This window comes from Neltuma alba, unplaced genomic scaffold (assembly GCF_004799145.2).
Source record: "Neltuma alba isolate B1F8T4 unplaced genomic scaffold, ASM479914v2 tig00003638_pilon, whole genome shotgun sequence".
NCBI lineage: Eukaryota > Viridiplantae > Streptophyta > Magnoliopsida > Fabales > Fabaceae > Neltuma > Neltuma alba.
In genome coordinates, this window is record NW_021633366.1 from 2,297 (window position 1) to 20,781 (window position 18,485).

Genomic DNA, 18,485 nt, shown 5'->3' on the forward strand with positions numbered 1-18,485 from the left:
TTTGATAATAAATATTTATCAAATATTTGCTGTGTGATTTCGGCATACATTTTTAAGTAAGATAGTAACCTGTAACATCTTTAAATGAACAATGACTGTGGAATATCTATCATAAAAAATATTTAGAATAAAAAATTAATATATTAAATTTAATAAATTTAAAAAATTAATTTAAATTTAAAATAAACGTTATATATTAAAAATGTATTATAAATTCTAATATATAAATATAAAATTAATAATATAAATTACATATTTTAAATATATTAAATAAATAACTTTCTATTCATTCCATTTTATTCAAAAAATTTATAATTAAATATTATAAAAAATATGAGCTAAAATAATTGCCTCTGCTTCATTATTAGAAAGGATCTTAAAAATTATAAGTATTTAAAAAGATTAAATATATTTAAAAAATATTAAATTATCCCACAACTACATCCTTAAATTTTCTCTAACTTATGCTCCATTATTGGATATTTTTAATGATTAAATTAGATAAATATTTGATTAAATAAGTTAATTTGGAAATGTGAGTTTTTTATTCAAAAAAAATTGCCTCTGCTTCATTTTTCTCTCGGTCCCAACTCCATACTTCAAGTGTTCAATTTTAATTTATTTATATTATTAAAGAATAATTATATTTCTTTCAGCCTCTAATTTCTATATTGTGAATAAAAGTTTTTGATGAGATATATACTTTGGTAAATTTACATTGAATAATGATAAGCTTATAACGAACACACTTGTGTAATTTTATATTAGGTACTGTTTAAGTGAACCGAAAAAGCATCCTTATGATTGAAAAAAAATAAATGTTAATAACTATTTCACACTAGTTATTTAAAAATTATAATTACTTAATATGACAAAACAATTAGCCATTGCTGTTGAGTAATTTTTTTAAATTTATATTTTATTATTTAGTCTTCCTAAATAATTATAATTTTTAAGATCCTCTTTAATAAATATTGCTTTTTCTAGGTTCTCCTCTCTAATTTTCCCAAAAAAATTAAAAAAAACTCATTTCTTTCATTATTATTAACCCCACCATCAGTACTCTTTTTATCAGGAAAATTTTGGCACCATCTAGTGCTAGTTTTCATTAGCCAGATACAAGACTAGACTAAGCTCACAACCAAATATCATCTAACTAGATATATATTTAATCTGACTACATATTTACTCAAACACTATCTACTAAAAAAAAGATATATATTAATTACATTATAAAAAAATAAACTACAATTTATTTTATATGACAATTAATTATATGTCTACATTTTTTTAATTAAAACAAACTCAACATGTAAAAATGACTAAATATAAAATTCTTATCCATCATTTAGCCAAATACATACCAAAATTTAAAAAAAAAAAAATAATCAAGAGAATGTACCTTAGTCAGAAGAAAAATCAAATTTCAAGTTAAGATAAAACATATACAATATTTGCAAGACCACACACATCACCTATTTCACATGAAAGTGTGGAAGGAGAAAGAAGAATAGAAGGAGCTAGAGAAGTTTAAGAAGAATTTGAGAAGTGGCAAGAAGGCATATTTGAGTGGGAATGCCCAATGCCACTAGATGCATTATATAGGCAGAATTTATACTATGCATTCACATGTCAAAACAAAACACTTACGTGTGAGTTGAGCTGAAGATATGAATGACTACTCCCTGAGTCCTCTACTGATGGGGATATTTGGGGAAGGAATTCAAGCAAGAACACTTTGCGCGTGTGGCTGGAAAAAGCAAAAGCATAAGGTCTAGTCAAATAAGAAAGTTGAAAAAGCATGGAAGGAAGGAATTTCATGTGCAATGTAGAACAAATTGTGGGTCCCACTGAAGTTGTTGAGACCAAGAACAACTTTCATTTTGTGATAAGTTCTACTGATCTCGTTCTTGATCTGAACAAGTTCTATTATTTTGTGATGGGTCCCACTAAACTCATTTTTAGTCTGAACGAGTTTTATTATTTTGTGATGTAGGTTCTACTAAACTCATTCTTAATCTAAATGAGTTCCATACAAATTTAAACTCAATCACAGTCTGAATGATTTCAGGTATAATCTCAGTGAATATTTTGATCTTATCATATCTGAGTAAAATTTTTTTATTGTTTATCATATTTGGATAAAAAAAACCATATATATACACGCACGCGCACAACTTAATCTAGATTCAAACATTATAAATCTCAAATAGAAATAATTCTTCTCATATAATTTTTTTCCATCTATACACACACACACACACACATTTCAAATTATCCACTTATGTTAGTACATCAGTAAAGATATACCCCATCAGTAAAGATATGCCCTTTTGAAATTAAGCTCCGTCATGCGAAATCATTAATGTAGACGATGGGATGGTTCTCAAAGTAAAGAACTAATCATGGTTATAATTTTATCCCTGGTGTTCTTGTGATCTTCATAAATCTTAAGGAACCAGAATGCTCGATGAAAAATCTTCTGGTAGCAACTTCTGTATAGTTATGATCTTCATAGATCTTAAAGAACCAGAACGCTCACGACCTTACCCGAACAGGATCTGTTCTGTTCTGAAGGCCGGTACCTGTCCTTGAGCTCTGAGGAACCAGAATGCTCAATGAAAAATTTTCTGGTAGCAACTTCTGTATAGTAATGATGCCGCTCACACAAATACCCAACATCTTTTACATAAAACACTCCATTTCTCAATATACAACACCGTTCATTTAATGCTACTCGTCTTCCATGTCTTCCGAATCTTCTCCATTTCCATCTTCATCTTCAATGTCCTCCGAATCTTCTCCATTTCCGCCTTCATCCTCACCCTCACTATCTTCGGATTCTTCTCTATCTTGATTCTCTTGTGTCTTGTCATCATGTTTTCCTCTGCCACCTTCGTTTCCTAAAAAGAGAGGGGTAACCAATTAAAGAACACATATTTTATTAACAAAAGACACATTTAAAAAAGTCATGACTAAGAGGAAAGTTGAAAGGAAACTGTTAGAGGAATTGTGTGTTGTCTCGTGCACGTGCAAAATAGGCACGCAAAACGCAATCATCTGATGCAAATAGCAACCTCTAATCTACAAACAAGAGATCTCACAAGCATCATCACTTCTCTAGCAGTGATTTCTTTCAACATCAATAATAAATGTTTAATAAAAGCATTATGGTTGGATTCTTAAGATTTAAGAGAGAAAATATACTAATGGCTAATAAAAAATAGTTAAGGTCTGAATGCCAATGCCCCTATTTATCAATTTATCATGTCTAGTACCATATTCACTGAAGAGGACTTCCCCCGAACACAGCCCTTTCTCAACCTTGATTAGCTTAAGTGTCATCCTGGGCCCGACCTCTTGGAGCTTCACAGCACTTTTTGTAGAAGCACGATTAACTCTACCAAGATCACTTGCCAAAGTCACTGTTGCTGCTTCATCGTCTGCTTCACTCTCTGATCCATAGCCAGCCCTTCAAAGCACCCCAAAAAAATAATAATAATAATAAGTCTTAGAACAAGAACACAAGCAAAGAGGAATATTCAATATGATTAATTATTTTCCATACTAAATTTTTGGCTCATTTCCCAATTCCAGTTCTTTATCAGAATATAAAAGGTTCTCGTTAATATATATATATATATATATATATATATATATGTATGTATGTATGTATGCATGCATATGCAAGAGTACCGTTCAAGAAATATCTCACAAGAGAAGAATCCTTGAAAAACCATTTGGTTAATTCATATATATTACTGACCAAGATGCCAATATCAAGTTCTCATATAGCTGGAGAAAGCTGGAGATTCATAGAAGATTTATAAATCATTTCCTAGGACCTAAATCAGAAGATTAAGGGAAATGATGCAAAAAACGGAAATACCAGCCGTCATGAGGATTACAAAGAAGGATCGTTACCATGAGGGTAAAGAAGGGGCGAATAAGTAGGTTTTAGGTGTAGCTAGAGTGCAGGCAGTGTGCGTAGTGACTTTTTTGTTTTTATCCTTGTACTCTGCGTAACTGTTATCTGATTGTAATTTTTGTCAATGGGTGCATGAGGGAGATGGGATTAGCTTGAATCATCATTTCCCTTGTAATTCAATTTTATTATTCAGAAATAGTGCTATCACTCCCACATTGTTTGTGGTTTATTTCTGAATTTTGTGGTTATAAGCTTATTAGAGTTGAGGGCTCTATCATAAATTTGTAGTTCAAGCAACGAATAAAAGGGAAAATGACAATAAATACCTATTAAATTTCAAAATGACAAATAGGTGATTATGACTATTCTTGTAAAGGTTTTGACATGCTACAATCTCCTATTTCTCCTTTTGAAGTTCAACAGGTATTTTTTATCACTTTCCCTAGATAAAATATACATCAAGTTATAAAGGTTGCCAAAGTTCAGGAAAACCCAACTATAAAGGACACGAATAAATTCTATTAACTCGCTCCCCAACTATCTTGTAAATATTAAAAACAAAAAGATAGAAAGCAAGTATCTTACTTTGTGATAAAATCACTCACGTCATGAAGATTCCTTAAATCAGGGACTTGATGGTTTTGCACAAATTTTCTTATTTTACGGGAAACACCTACAGGTTGCAATCTTATGGAATAATGCCGAAAATCAATGAGCTTTGTGTCTTTGTTGTAATTAAGCAGCACAATTCTCTGGCAAGAGGAGAGTTTAACCTGAAGCAAAACATTAAGTAACGATTAAAAAAAAAAATGAAGGAATTGAATGTCAAGCTATTCATTAAATATGCTGTTGGGTTTAAAACTTACAGTTTTAACATCAATTGTTGGGAATATGTTCTGAAACATGTTAGTTGTAAGCTGTAGAGGAAGGTCTCCACTCACGAAACCAGAAAGCACAATCTACCAAAATAATCAACCAGCATATCAAATAACCATTTCTCAACACTCTACTGGCAAACTATAAAATCTGGAAATAGAACACAAAAGCAAGTGACTTTCAATGAACAGCTGTGGATAAGATATTTTACCAAAGCTGAATTTTTGAAAAGATCTTTAGGGCACCGAGGATGCAACTGAGACTGAGCAATGTCAGCTGCCAATGAGTATTCGTTTATTTTAAAAGTAAGAGTAGGTCCTTGAGGGGTCGTTGCAACCCTCAAATAAGGTGCAGTGGCAGTTTTCGAGAGTATCAGGAAATGTGTAACACCCATAGGCCCAGCAACATTCAGAAAGTCTTTTAGATTATTTCGTTTCTTTTCCTACAAACAGAAGAAAAAATGTATTGTCAACAAAAAAGGATTTAACCAATGCTATATGGGCAAATACATGCAGAATGTTCTAATGAAATAGATCTTGGTGCAAATCAATAATCAGGCTGAGAAATATTAACACTTGCGAGCTTCAAGCTACCAATAATCTAGTTTAACTTCGAAACAGTGGCTAGATTCGTGAGCTTATGTCAAGAAGCAATTTTCTTTGTAGTTTAAACTCTTCATAGTATGGCTGTCATTTCCTACCCTCCAATGGTTTATTTCGCAATCAAGCAGACACTTCATGACAGTAAATTCCAAGAATGCAGAGTTTATTAATTGACTTCCACATAAGTACATAATTCATTCTAAAACGTTCATAGGGATTTGGCCATTTGTTAGACTTGTTGCAAGCGCACAAATAGTACTTCACAATTAAAACTAAATTTATTCTTATAATAGTTTAATTAATCTTCTCTAGATAACAAGTACAGCAGAATATGAATTGGGGGGGGGGGGAATCCAGAAACATCCACCTTGAGGTTGAGAGCGGTATAAGGCAGCATCAACTTTCTCAGGTCCATCTGAAGTTGCCTGAGAGGACCAGGCAACTTCCCTCTTGAAAACACAAAACTCTTAGGGATCTTCTTTCCCGTAATAGGATCCACAGATGGCTGCTGTTGCTGCTTCTGATTCTTGATGACCACAGGCTTCCTGAAGAAGCTCTTCTTTTTCCTCTGTTCCAATTCAAAAGGATAACGAGCAACAACAAACGGTTAAGCCAAAACTAAAGCCCATAAAAGAGAAGAACCAGAAGGGGAGGGGATTTTTGTTGGATGGCCCAGAAACTTGAAGAAAGTAACGCCCAATTCAGTAAAAAGACAAATACCGTATAAAGATAAAAAAAAAGTTTTAAACTAACAGTGTTACCTTCCGATCTCCTCTCCATCTGACTAATTCAAGGATCATTACCAAGGTGGTAAAAAGAAAGCAAGAATATTAAGAGAGAACAAGAGGAAGTGGCTCATCTTACCATGGTTAGCCAAAGAGTGACTCTGCAAATCTCAAAGGTATTTAGCTACCCTTTCCGAAGTAGTCGACAGAGTCTGATAGGGCAAACAAAGTTGCAGCAATACTGTCAAATTGATAATCCAAACACAGCGAAGTTTAGATTAAACATTCAAGTGCAAGTTTCAATTTATTGCAGGACAAGTCTAGGGGTAAAAACAAACAAAATGAGCAGTCCCCATTTATACATATTCGAGGGTGGAGGGGGTGGAATGAAGCTACGAGAAATTGCAGAACGGACAGTGAAACGAACCTTAGTTAGGACCGGAAGGTACACATACTAGAATAACCAGCCACCAGGTAAGGGTTTTTGGAGCGGTACAGAAGACAAAAAAAGGGAGGAAAGAGAGGGCGAAAACACACCTGAGATAATAGAAGACGGGAGAAGAAGCCGCAGATGGCGAGGCAAGGATGGCGGCGCCAAAATGACAGAACTTTGAACTGACGCGCCTTGGCTTTCCCCTTTCCGCTATGCAAACGCTGTTTTGTCGCAAGACGGCTCTTTCTAGTGGTATAATTTTAAAAAAATTTAATTTAGAAAACCATGATCAAAATATGCGTACTTGCCGGGTGTTTGGGATATCCAAAATTACCTAAAAATTATTTTCATATAAGTAAAAATAAAATTTCTCTTACATGCTTATTTCGTATATTATAAAATCACTTTTAAAAATATGATTTGGTTTCCACTTAAATATCTCATTAATTAGTAAGGCAAGAAACATTTTAGTTTTGACAAGTACTATTATAATATCTCACAAATTATAAATAAATATGTTAAAATTGAAATATATTTCATATTAAAATAGGCTAAAAATGCTATTGAAAAGGTAAATTGTTTGTTGCCACTGATGAAACTTCATTTGAAATAATTTTTTAGTTTATAACTCAAAATTAGTCCATGGTTAAATTAATCACTCTCATTTGAGGCATTCTGGTCATGAAGGCTGTCAAGAAAAGTAGAAATAAGACATGACATATATGACTGACCTGTATCATTAATTTCTAACCACGCAAGTCATACTCCTCAAATATATCATCACCCTCATTTATGAAATTTTTTATGTAGTCGCAGATTTTATTGATGTCATGGGAGAAGGTTCATCTCCTTTCTTTTTCTTCAATCGATGAATATCTCCATCAAGCTTTGAATCAAGATTCACATATAAATCCCGCTAAATTTCTTTTAATTTTATCGATCTGGGTCTCATGCCTTCAATAAAATTTGAGTTAACCATCCACGTGTGTGTGTGTGTGTGATTATTCATTTATTTATTCTGGTGGAATACAGAATCATAATTGGCCAGGAGTAGAAGCTAAGATCTTTTAATTTGGTTAATAGGAAATCTCTTCTAACTAAATTTGCTCCATTTTGCTTTGCAATCATTGCGCCCGTTTGAGTTTGGGAGACCCAAACGTGCCTAGAAAATTGGACGTGGTGCGTTGGTAGGTTATTAGGAGATAAGCAATCGTTTGGTATAGTATTCTTTCAAATGGACTTCTGAATCCGATCGTGCGTCGTATCTGAAGCTAAATTTTGATGCATTGGGAAGAAAAGTTTATTCATGCCGTGTATCTGAATCTGATCGTGCGTCATTTAGACACACGTTTCTTTGGTTGGTTGTGTTGCCCTTGCTTTGCTTTCCTTTCTGCTTTGTGAGTTCTGCTGATGTTTGTAAGTTTTCTTAATTCTGCAATAAAAATATCGCACTATTCAGCTCAAAAAAAAAAAAAAAAACCAAACACACCCATTATTTTGCTCACAAACAGCACTTTCACTTAAAGTGTTCACGGGACGGGACAAGACAGGACCAGGATAAGTTTGTCCCGGTGAACAGGGATAGGACGGGAATTTTGTCCTATGTACCATTTCCCCTTTTTTTAAGAAAATATTATAATTTTATGTATGAATTTTTTTATGTTATAATACTTACTTTTCATTAGGTTTCTAAAAATAAAAACATTATAAAAAATTATGTAAAAAACTCAATTATATAGTATAAAAAAGGTGTAAAAATAATACTATAAAAGAAATACTATATAATGGTTTTATGAATTGTTTTATTAAGAAAGGAGATTTTGTTAAGATAATACTACAATTTAAGAGCTAAAAATCACTATAAAAATTATAATTGTTATTAATAAGCAAATTAAATAATATAATAATAATTAATAAATAATTCTTTTTTAAAAAATATTTTGGGACGAACGGACGCGTCCCGTCCCGGTTACTATCTCGTCTTGAATTTTTTTTTAGTCCCATCCCGAATTCATTGAAATCAAGACGGGATAAATTGAACACTTCTAGTTTCACTCAACACATCCCACAAAACGTTCGGGTACCACGTCCAACAGTCCAAAAGTGGTTTTAGAACTTAAAAGGTATAAATTTACTGAGTTGCGAGTGCAAGACACGTAACCACCAATCAGAATATAGATTTGCAGCGGATACTAAAGCATATAGAAGAAAATAATGACCTTATGATTTGTAAGGATAATTATAAGGATTCTTACTTTTCGAATGAACGTATGATACAAGGTCAAAAAAAAAAAAGAATGAACGTATGATAACTTGTTGGCAAAAAAACCAAAAAAAATGAACGCACGTTTTGTTTGTACAGGGAGCTTGGAATTAAGCGATCTTCCTTCTTCTTTCTTTTTAAGCTGAAAATAGTATGATTTGTTTGAGAATTCCATTTTTTATGGGAAATTAAAGTCATAAAAAGAGACCATGAAAATTGCGAAATCACAAATTGAGACCTGTTACAATATTTTCATAGATTTTGACAATAATTGGATTGCAAATGACAACATATTTTTGACAAAATACTTAATTAGCAATTTTGCAATTTTCATGATCTTTTTTTGGTGATTTTCTCTTTTCTTATCTGCCTGGTCAAGATGTACTTCTTATTATTTAGAAAATATGTTTGGATTAACTTTTTAGAAATAATTAATAAATATGTTGAGAAGTTTTGTTTTGATATGTATGAAAGTAAATTTTTTTTATATGTTTTCGAGGTTTGCCAAACTTCCTCTTATTTGTGCCTACCAATCTTGCGGAGGATGAATTATTACGAAATACTATCTCCGATTTTTAATATAAGACTCTGTTTAACTTTTATTTTGATCCTAAATATAAGACCCTAATCTACTTTATCTCTTATATTTATACATTTCTTTCTATAGTAGCCCTTCTAATAATAAGAGTTATAGTCAATACACTTGATTAGCAAGGATATTTTAGGAAAGACAGCACCTATTTAGGACAAATAACTAACTCAACTTACTTCCTTAATCTCCTCAAATTAGTCAACTGACTTTTATAATCAGGACCGGAGGTAGTAATAAGGATTAACGCCCCAAATGAGACTTAATTTTTCTCCGCCAAGCACAAATGAGACTTTTTTTTTTGTTGCCAGAATGAGATATTGACAGTGGGTAATTACGAAAAATGATAAAATAAGCTTAAAAAGGAAAAGAGTCAGAGACTGCAGCTTATAGAAAGAATTTTAATTGAATATTAAATTTGAAATCCAACTATTTACGGGGAAAAAGGAATATAAGAGGTGTTTGGATACCTGAAAAGTACTTCTCAGAAGTATTTTTCCGCAAATCGAGATAAACTCCTCCACATATTTACCTTGTAGATCGTAAAATCACTTCTAAAGTCATGGTTTGCTTTCCATCTAAACACTCCCATAAATTAGACTTTAGTAGGCTTAAATGCTTGCTCTGTTTTTTAAAAAAAACACACACGCACGCATACATCCAACACAATCCCTCATTCACCGTGATTTTTGATTCTGTTTTCCCAAGTTTCTGATACTCACAATGAATACAAATTAATATGTAATAAAGCATTACCATAAATGGGGAAACACATTTCAAAACACAGGGACCTTGTACCGTAATATAAATTCTGCAAAACCTCATTGCTTCTGATAAGAATAGTATATTCTGAGAAAAGCATCAAGAAGAAGAAGAAGAAGAATGTCTGTAAATCTTGTGAAAGCCATCCTGCTGGCCCTTTCGCTGCTTCTGATAGCATCAGATTATTCCGACGCAGCATCTAAAACGAGAGTGAAGAACAATTTAGATGGGGGGAAAACCCTAACCCTAAATTGCACAGTGTATGGAGCAAACGGCGGCACGAAGACGGCGACGCCGGCCGAAGTTCTTGGTAGCAGCCAGGTGAAAGAGTTCAGTTTGGATCCGAGCGCCACTCCGTCCATTGATTGTACGTTTAAATGGGATGGGAAATCTCACGGGTTCCCAATATACGTGGATTATAGAGATAACCCCTACTGCCAACCTGAGTGCACTTGGAGCATCAAGCAAGATAAGCCATGTAGGGTTGATCCAAACAATTCTCAGATTATATATTATTGTGATTCTTGGATCAACTAATTAATCCACAATGAAATGTTTGTAATACGATCATGATCTGTGTTTGATGATCGATGCTATGAATAAAAATCAGTAAAGAAATAGATATTTCGTCTGACTTTTTTTTTTTTCATTTTTCTGTTTTTATTACGTTTTTAACTAATTTATATTAGTTTTATATATAATTTTTTCAAGATAATTTTTGGAAATAAAAAAAACGAAAAATTTGTTTCTTTTTTTTTTTAAAAAAACAAAAGATATACGGAGTGGAGTGGAGAGTGCATGCAGCAACAATAGACGAAGTTGGCAAATCGGCAGAGGTAGGGTGGAGAGCCGACTACTGCGAGTTAGAAAAAACATGTTAAAATTGTTTTGAGTTTTTAATTTCAAAAATATATTTCTATTTTTCGTATTAGGAAAACTTAATTAAAAATTAACCATGAAACAAGTTTTTTTTTTAAAAAATTTGTTTTCAAAAATAAAAATTATTTCAAAAAAAAATCAAATAAGGCCTTCATATTTGTCTTCTTTTGCTCTCGTATCTTTCTTGTTGTTAGTTCACAAGCATTCACAAAAAGATCTACAATTTATATTAAAATTTATTTTGTATATATACTTTTCCGGTCTTTAATATAGGACCCAATTATTAAATTAGTTTTAGTTCTAAATATAAAACCCATTTTTCATATTTATCAATTTTCTCTAAATTACCTCTATGGATACTCCCTCAACCATAATTAAGTAGAAGAAGAAAAGGGGGTATTAAGAAAGATGATTATGATATTTTAGAAAAAAAAGTCACATTTCTTATAATTAACTAACTTACCTAACTTCTTTAATTTAATTTAATTAGTCAAATGAGTTTTATATTAAGGACCAAAGGAGTATAATAAAACAATTTTATTTTCTCTGAAGAAATACCGAATTAGTTCTACGGCCCTTTCCTGAATTCGAATCTGATCTATCTTGATATATATTTGTTCCTCTTAAAATCAGATTGGGTTATTTGCCCAAAAAAAAAAAAAGATTCGGTTAGGGTTAATGTGCTTATATGCCAAATATGATGCTTTCTGTTTGCCTGTTTTCTTAATATATTGTCTGTGTCGTGCGTGCTGGTGGCGGAAGTTGTTCTATTCATATTGTAATAATTTTATATTTAATACTACTGTCTATTTTTTAATATAAAAGCTAGTTAATTAATTTAAGTAGATTAAGAAAACTAGTTAAGTTAGTTATTCATAATAAATAAATATTATTTTTCTTAGAATATCATTATTAATCAAGTGTATTAGTTGGAACTACCATTATTACAATGACTATTTTGATTAAAAAAATAAATAAATATAATAAACAAAATAGATTGGAGTTTTATATTTGGGACTAAAATAAAAATGAAACTGGTTCTTATATTAGGAACAAGACATATTACTACCTACTATCAATATAAGCGCCAACAGACTAATTTGAGTAGGTTAAGAAAGTTTGTTAAGTTAGTTATTTGTAATAAATATGTGCTATTCTTTCTAAAATATCCTTACTAATCATGTTTATTAAGTAGAACTACCATTTAACATGTGCAACTACTATAAAATTACTTTAAAAAATAGATAAATATGAGAGATAAAAAAAATTAAGTTCTTATATGCAGAGCTAAATTAAATGTTAAATTAGCTTTTATATTAAGTACCAAAAGTAGTCATATTTTTTATAAAAAAATTAAAAAAATAAATTTGATAACATTTGATCTTGATTTTATATATATAATACACAAATCATTTTAAATTTCATATAATATAAGATAAAATATATTTAATGTATATAATCATGTAGAAAAATTGATCTCAACACAGTATGGGTCCGTTTGGAATAGCGATTGAAAAAACAGCTTATAGAAAAAGTAGCTTATGGAAAAATGAAGTTGGTAAAAGTTAAATTGGATAAGCTGAATTGTGTTTGGATTGGAGTTCAGATAAGCTAGTTTACAAAAATGAGATTGGAAAAAGCTTGTTTGGATTATAGTTGAGTAAAAGTAATTTTGGCTGAAAAATTACCAAAATGGGCATGAGTTTTAATAAATAATGAAACATGATGAAAAATTGATTTAAGACAATACAATAAAATTAAAATAAAATAATATGAAGAAATAAAATTTAATGAGTGGATTAAATTATAAAATATTTAAAAAATCAAAAAATATTTGAAATATAAAGTGAAACATGAAAAAAAAAAGAATTGAGATAATATAATGAAGAGGTGAATTAAAATTGAAAAATTTAGAGAAATCATAAAAAATATTAGGCAAATAAAAGCAAAACATAATTTGAACGGATAAAACTGTTTTGAACTCCAATTAGTAGTATTGCAACAAAGTGAAATGAAATAATAATATTACATAATTAATTAATTGATAAGCTATGGATAATTTGGTCTCTGATTGCATCACGGACGCGATTCATATGAGATGAAGACTGTGAATTGACATTTGAAGGTGATGGTTGACTAGCTTCAGTCTGATCATGTTCGCCAATTACATTACCATCTTCAGCTTGTTGAAAATAGAAGTCAGAGCTTGAATGTCTCCTTATAAGGTTATGAATGGCCATTGTTGCACAAACCAAGTACACTTGTGTTTGGAAGTCGTAACTGCGCATATTTCGTAGGATTTGAAATCTATTCTTCCAGACACCGAATGTTCTTTCTATTGTGCACCTTAAACTGGAATGATAATAATTGAAGGCTTCGTTACTATTTCGGAATCCTACTTGTCGTCGGAAGTCCGGAAGGTGGTAGCGCTCAGATCTGTATGGACCTAGATATCCATTTGGTGTTGGATATCCCGCATCAACCAAGTAATATTTCCCTAAAGATTCATGAAACAATTTCAGACGTTATGAAATGAATGAAAATATAAAATAATTAAAAACGTGCATGATTGGAACATATAAACATATACCTGGAGGTGGATGAGGGAAATTTAGAGATGAATTTGTAATAGCGCAATCAAATATACGAGCATCATGTGCAGATCCCTCCCATCCTGCCAAGACAAAAGTGAAACACATATCCCAATCACATACAGCCATGACATTTTGTGATGGATTTCCCTTTCTGCCAATAAATCTATCTCGTTTTGCAGCGGGGACAACACACGGTATGTGAGTACCATCAATTGCTCCGATTGCGTCCTTAAAAAATGGATAATAACGTGGATCATTCTCAATTTTTCTATGAGTTCCACGAAATGTAGGATCTACAAGTCGAATGAGTTCACTTGATAGGCTAAGGCAAGCTTGTAGTACATTGTGAAAGTGCCTACTTACAGTTTCCCCTGAACGTTGAAATCGTTCCTGGATCATCCTATTACATTGTCCATGTGCAATCGTATTTAAAAACATCGCGACCACTTCTTCAATTCCTATGTACCTAGACTTTCGCAAACCATGTTCCTCCAATTTAGTACATAAGAGGTGGAAAACATGTTTATCCACTCTAAACATTTCAGGACATCGATCATCATGCCCATTCATAATGTCTTGTACCCATAAATTTCCTGTTTGCTCACTAGTTCTACGGGGTTGTTTAAACATATACATTTCACAGTAATGACCAACCAATGCACCTACTGCTTCATATTGTGTTAATTCCTCATTAATCATGGATAACCGTCTTGAATGGTCATCTTCATTCCCCTGTGAATCATCATTCCAATCCCTCAAAGTATCCTCATTCCACGGAGAATCATCATCCCAATCCCTCACAGTATCTTCATTCCACTGTGAATCATCATTCCAATTAGCCATTTTTGGAGTTAACCCTGTAACTATAATAACAACAAAGTGTAAGCATTATAAGGACTACACTAAACCCCATGTATATAATTTTCACACTACAAACAGAAAAACCAAACACATAGATGACAATTAGAAATTAGCATAAATATATTACATAGTCATTACTAAAGTTCCTACAACAAGTCACATCAGTTCAGGTTCAAACAGCAAACATTTCAAGTTAACAAATGCAACAACTAAATCCTAAACTAAATCCTATTCTAGAGGTGCCTAGTTCCATGTGTCTGGATCTTGTGCTGCCGGTATTAACCACGCCAACAACTTGCTTCTATCATGCATAAACCCCCAATAGGCTCGCCTAGCCCACCTCAACCGCGTAAGCATCTTGGCACATGCATAATATAGTTGGGGATCATCATTAAGCTCCTCAACGGTAGTCAGGTGTGCTAAAACCTTGTCAACTATTTGGGGATCTTCAACCAGTGCCGCTGCTCGCTTGTCAGAAGCAGCTGCTATAACACTAAGACTATCAGAAATTTTAGTAGACGCGGAAGCTTTTTTCTTCTTCTTTACATCAGATGTCTCACCCCTCTTCCGCTTTCCATAGCTTCCTGAGCCACTTGGTCCAGTACTTGCAGGGGTGTTTAAGTTGCAACCGGCAAAGTCATCGGTGAATCCTGCAGTGGCTGTTGGGTCAACTCCAAAATTTCCATCTTCACTGTCCCCTGACCCTTCCTGTTGGTCCAGGCCAACTCTATAAACATCCTCCTCCTCTTCTGTACCAGCCTGTGTCACAGGTGTCGACTGGGGCTGTGAGGCTGATGGTGCATACATATACTCTCCCGAAGCCACAACATCTTTAAATATTTTCTGCAGCTCTGATGCAAACATCAACCCCTGATATCTAAATTTCTTGAAATTAGGGTCAACCTACATTACATTAACATAATTAGGCAAAATCAAACAAAGTCGTAACGGATATTCAAAATTAAAACTCAACCAACGGAAATAATTACCAGTAATTTTCGTTGCCACCACTCATCGGAGGCTAAAATCCTATTTGTGGCTACATCATAACCAATCCCAGTCTCTCCAGACATTAGTTTATCCCACAATTTCCAATCTTTTCGCAATATATCAAATCTATTCTTCAATTGCCTTCTGTCATACATTCTCCCACTCCTTTCTTGAAAGTTCTTTTCAATTTTTCCCCAACCAGGCCTTGTAAATGATGTTCCTTGTCGTTCCTTGTGCACTATTTGCTCGGCACAAACATCGATTAGAATCTTTGTCGTGTAAGGATCCCATGTCGCTTTTCCCTTATCATTGTCCATTTCTTTATCCTTTTGATGGAAACAAAACTAACTAAATCAACCAAAACCCTAAATATATAATAATGAAAGCCACATTATGTAATCACCAAACAAACATATATACTATTTTCTTAATATTATTGTAAATGCATTTGTTATCAAAACTCCAATTATTATTATGAAATATAAAAATATTAATTAACACATTATAATTGTAAAAACTGTTTTGCTTTCTTATTCAAAAACTCAATTAATCAATTGTTTTTCTGATTGTTTGAAAAAAAATTGTTCATCTTTCAATTAGAACTGCCATATTTTAACAGAAACTTAATTAATAATGACTTATTTAATAGAAATTTAATTAGGGAAGACAATTCAGTAGTTAATTACATTATTAAAAACCAGCATTATAATGACTAAAAAATTGTTATCAAATTACTTTCTTCAGTCTATTTCACATAAAACCATTGAATGATCAGTGTAACACTCTGATATACACTTCAATCTATTTCACATAAAAATTTTTGTTTTTTTGTACATTTTTCTTTCAAAATTCCAGGACCATTGCAACCCAATAATCAGTGTACCAATAATCAGTGTAACACTCTGATATACACATATACACAAGCTCATACGCACTACAATATCCAGAATGATCATCACGTTTTCACCAAAAAAAAAATGAATCATTCATCACGTATACATCGGGTCCGTTTAACATCTACGTTCTGCTCCCCGTTAATTCACAAAACCACCAGCAAGCCGTCGAAAAACCAGAAGCAAAACAAAGCAATTATCATAAACCGACCGAAAAAATCACCGGCGACGGAGAACACCTGACTTCCACCGGCGACAGAAACAGAGCACCGCAACAAACCAGACCGAAAAAGTCTTAAACCGAACACCGGCGACGGAGAACTCTTCACTTCCACCGGCGACAGCAAATCCGACCAAGAATCAAACCAGAAAAGAAAGAAAAAATTGTAATCACCAACCTGTAACAGATCAACCGAATCGAAGGCAGCTAGAGATAGATCCCACCGTGTATCGCAAGACAAGATCGACGCACAGCTCCAAACCACAGCAGACGGCGGTGACCTCGGTTGCAGACGGCGTGACCAGCTCGGACTTGCAAGGAAGAGGCAGCTCCAGCCGACCACGGACACCTCACACCCACGACGGTGCTCACGGCGACCAGAGAGGGACCTTCAGCGGGGCGACCTTCAGCTCACGGCAGCAAGAGAGAATGGGAGAGGAAAAAAGGAACAGGCACGAGGGAGAGGAAAAAGACGAGTTGTGTGTGAGACGGGGAAATGAAAATGGGAGAGGAAAAAGACAATACAGCATCTGACACCCCCACAACGGTTCTTTTTTTTTTTCCCCGCGAGAAGCTCTTCTGGGCTAAGCTATAAGCTCCTTTCTTGAGCTTATGAGAATCCAGCGTTCCATCAGCCAATTTTTTCATAAGCCCAATCACATATAAGTGAAACCAAACAGGCCTAATGGGCAATCTAGCTTATTTTATAATTTAAGCTCACTTTAAGCTTGATAAAAGTGAATCCAAACAGGCACATAGTCACATGAACCTAATTCTTGATATTACCTCAAGTTCTCAAATCTCTACGTTACCTAAGATTTTCTTTTTTATTTGTACACACGCATGATAAATAACTTGAACTTCTATCAAAACGAGAAATCACCTATTGTTAGGACCAGAATGCTGTTTACGAGGAAAGTTTCATTTTAACACCGAACACACTAGATGAATTAATATTAGTTACCTCTCAGAATATTCTGAAATTTATTGCGATGAAATTTCAGAATTTTTTTGGGGTTAACTGATATTAATTTGTTTAGTGGGGGTTTATGGAAATTCTTCCTAAATTTTAAATTGCTTTTGGCATAACCCATAACTACTTAACATGAAATATTATAAACTCATATACTTATAATGTTCATTCACCACAGACATATTACCATTGTGTGGAAAGTAGTTAACCAATTACCCATCGTCCGTGGATTCAGTGGCGAGGGGGTTGGACTTAGTGCCTGGTTGTCCACTTTGGCACGGGTTCGATTCCTGGGAGTGGCACTTTGTTGTGCCTCCATCGCGGCACTTGGGGAGGCATATTCGCAGCCTTGTGAAGCGGGGTTCCCCTGGGGCTAATTCCCATGAGGTTAATGCTCTATAGCCAGGGGGAGGTGGAGGCATGTGTACTCTCCTACCTAGTCCGTGGGCCCGTGGAGCGGGGTTAGTTTTCCTGCCCTTGGATTGGGTTGAGCCCAAACCCCTTCCTAAAATTTGTATCACCAAAAAAAAAGTAGTTAACCAATTCAGATGGGACATAATGAGGTTGCTCGTCGTTATAAGATTCATTCACCACAATGTTGTTTCTGTTGGAGATGAAAATTATGGTATTGGATGTTAACTGGCCAGCAACATATTTAAGAAAAGAATGTCCAAGTGTCTGTAATATTGTTTGTCCACCAATTTTTTTTCATTCACAAACATCTGACCAATTTTTTAGGTAGAGTAAATGTATGAGGCGTGAAGGATTTCTGTGACTTGAGCACATTTTACAAAAAGACCCTTATTTTAAATGAAAAATGGCTGTTATTCAAGATTTACATGAGATGACAAGCCAGGTACTTTATTACTGCAAATTTAAGATTTGCGAGGGCATCAT

General features: G+C 33.4%; 3 protein-coding genes across 5 annotated transcripts; 1 reads left to right on the plus strand and 2 right to left on the minus strand.

Moving 5' to 3' along the window:
• Positions 1-2,339: 2,339 nt before the first annotated feature.
• LOC114742087 (peter Pan-like protein) lies at positions 2,340-6,751 on the minus strand. 3 transcript variants are annotated; one of them, XM_028930350.1, is made up of 8 exons: positions 6,669-6,751; positions 6,271-6,372; positions 5,774-5,974; positions 5,016-5,246; positions 4,795-4,887; positions 4,514-4,701; positions 3,279-3,472; positions 2,340-2,903 (listed from the first exon to the last, which is right to left on the minus strand). In XM_028930350.1, exons 2-8 carry the CDS (start codon positions 6,271-6,273, stop codon positions 2,734-2,736), a joined length of 1,080 nt encoding a protein of 359 aa, XP_028786183.1. In that variant the 5' UTR covers positions 6,274-6,372; positions 6,669-6,751; the 3' UTR covers positions 2,340-2,733. The 3 variants fall into 3 exon arrangements, with proteins under 3 accessions (XP_028786183.1, XP_028786185.1, XP_028786184.1); XM_028930352.1 differs by having other exon boundaries at positions 6,271-6,343; positions 6,669-6,687; XM_028930351.1 differs by lacking the exon at positions 6,669-6,751 and adding an exon at positions 6,559-6,640.
• A 3,547-nt stretch (positions 6,752-10,298) lies between these two features.
• LOC114742089 (S-protein homolog 2-like) lies at positions 10,299-10,715 on the plus strand. The gene has a single exon (XM_028930353.1). The coding sequence runs from the start codon at positions 10,299-10,301 to the stop codon at positions 10,713-10,715; it is 417 nt and encodes a 138-aa protein (XP_028786186.1).
• Positions 10,716-14,755: 4,040 nt separating this feature from the next.
• Positions 14,756-15,819, minus strand: LOC114742090 (L10-interacting MYB domain-containing protein-like). Its single transcript, XM_028930354.1, has 2 exons — positions 15,502-15,819; positions 14,756-15,415 (listed from the first exon to the last, which is right to left on the minus strand). Exons 1-2 carry the CDS (start codon positions 15,817-15,819, stop codon positions 14,756-14,758), a joined length of 978 nt encoding a protein of 325 aa, XP_028786187.1.
• Between the last annotated feature and the right edge of the window lie 2,666 nt (positions 15,820-18,485).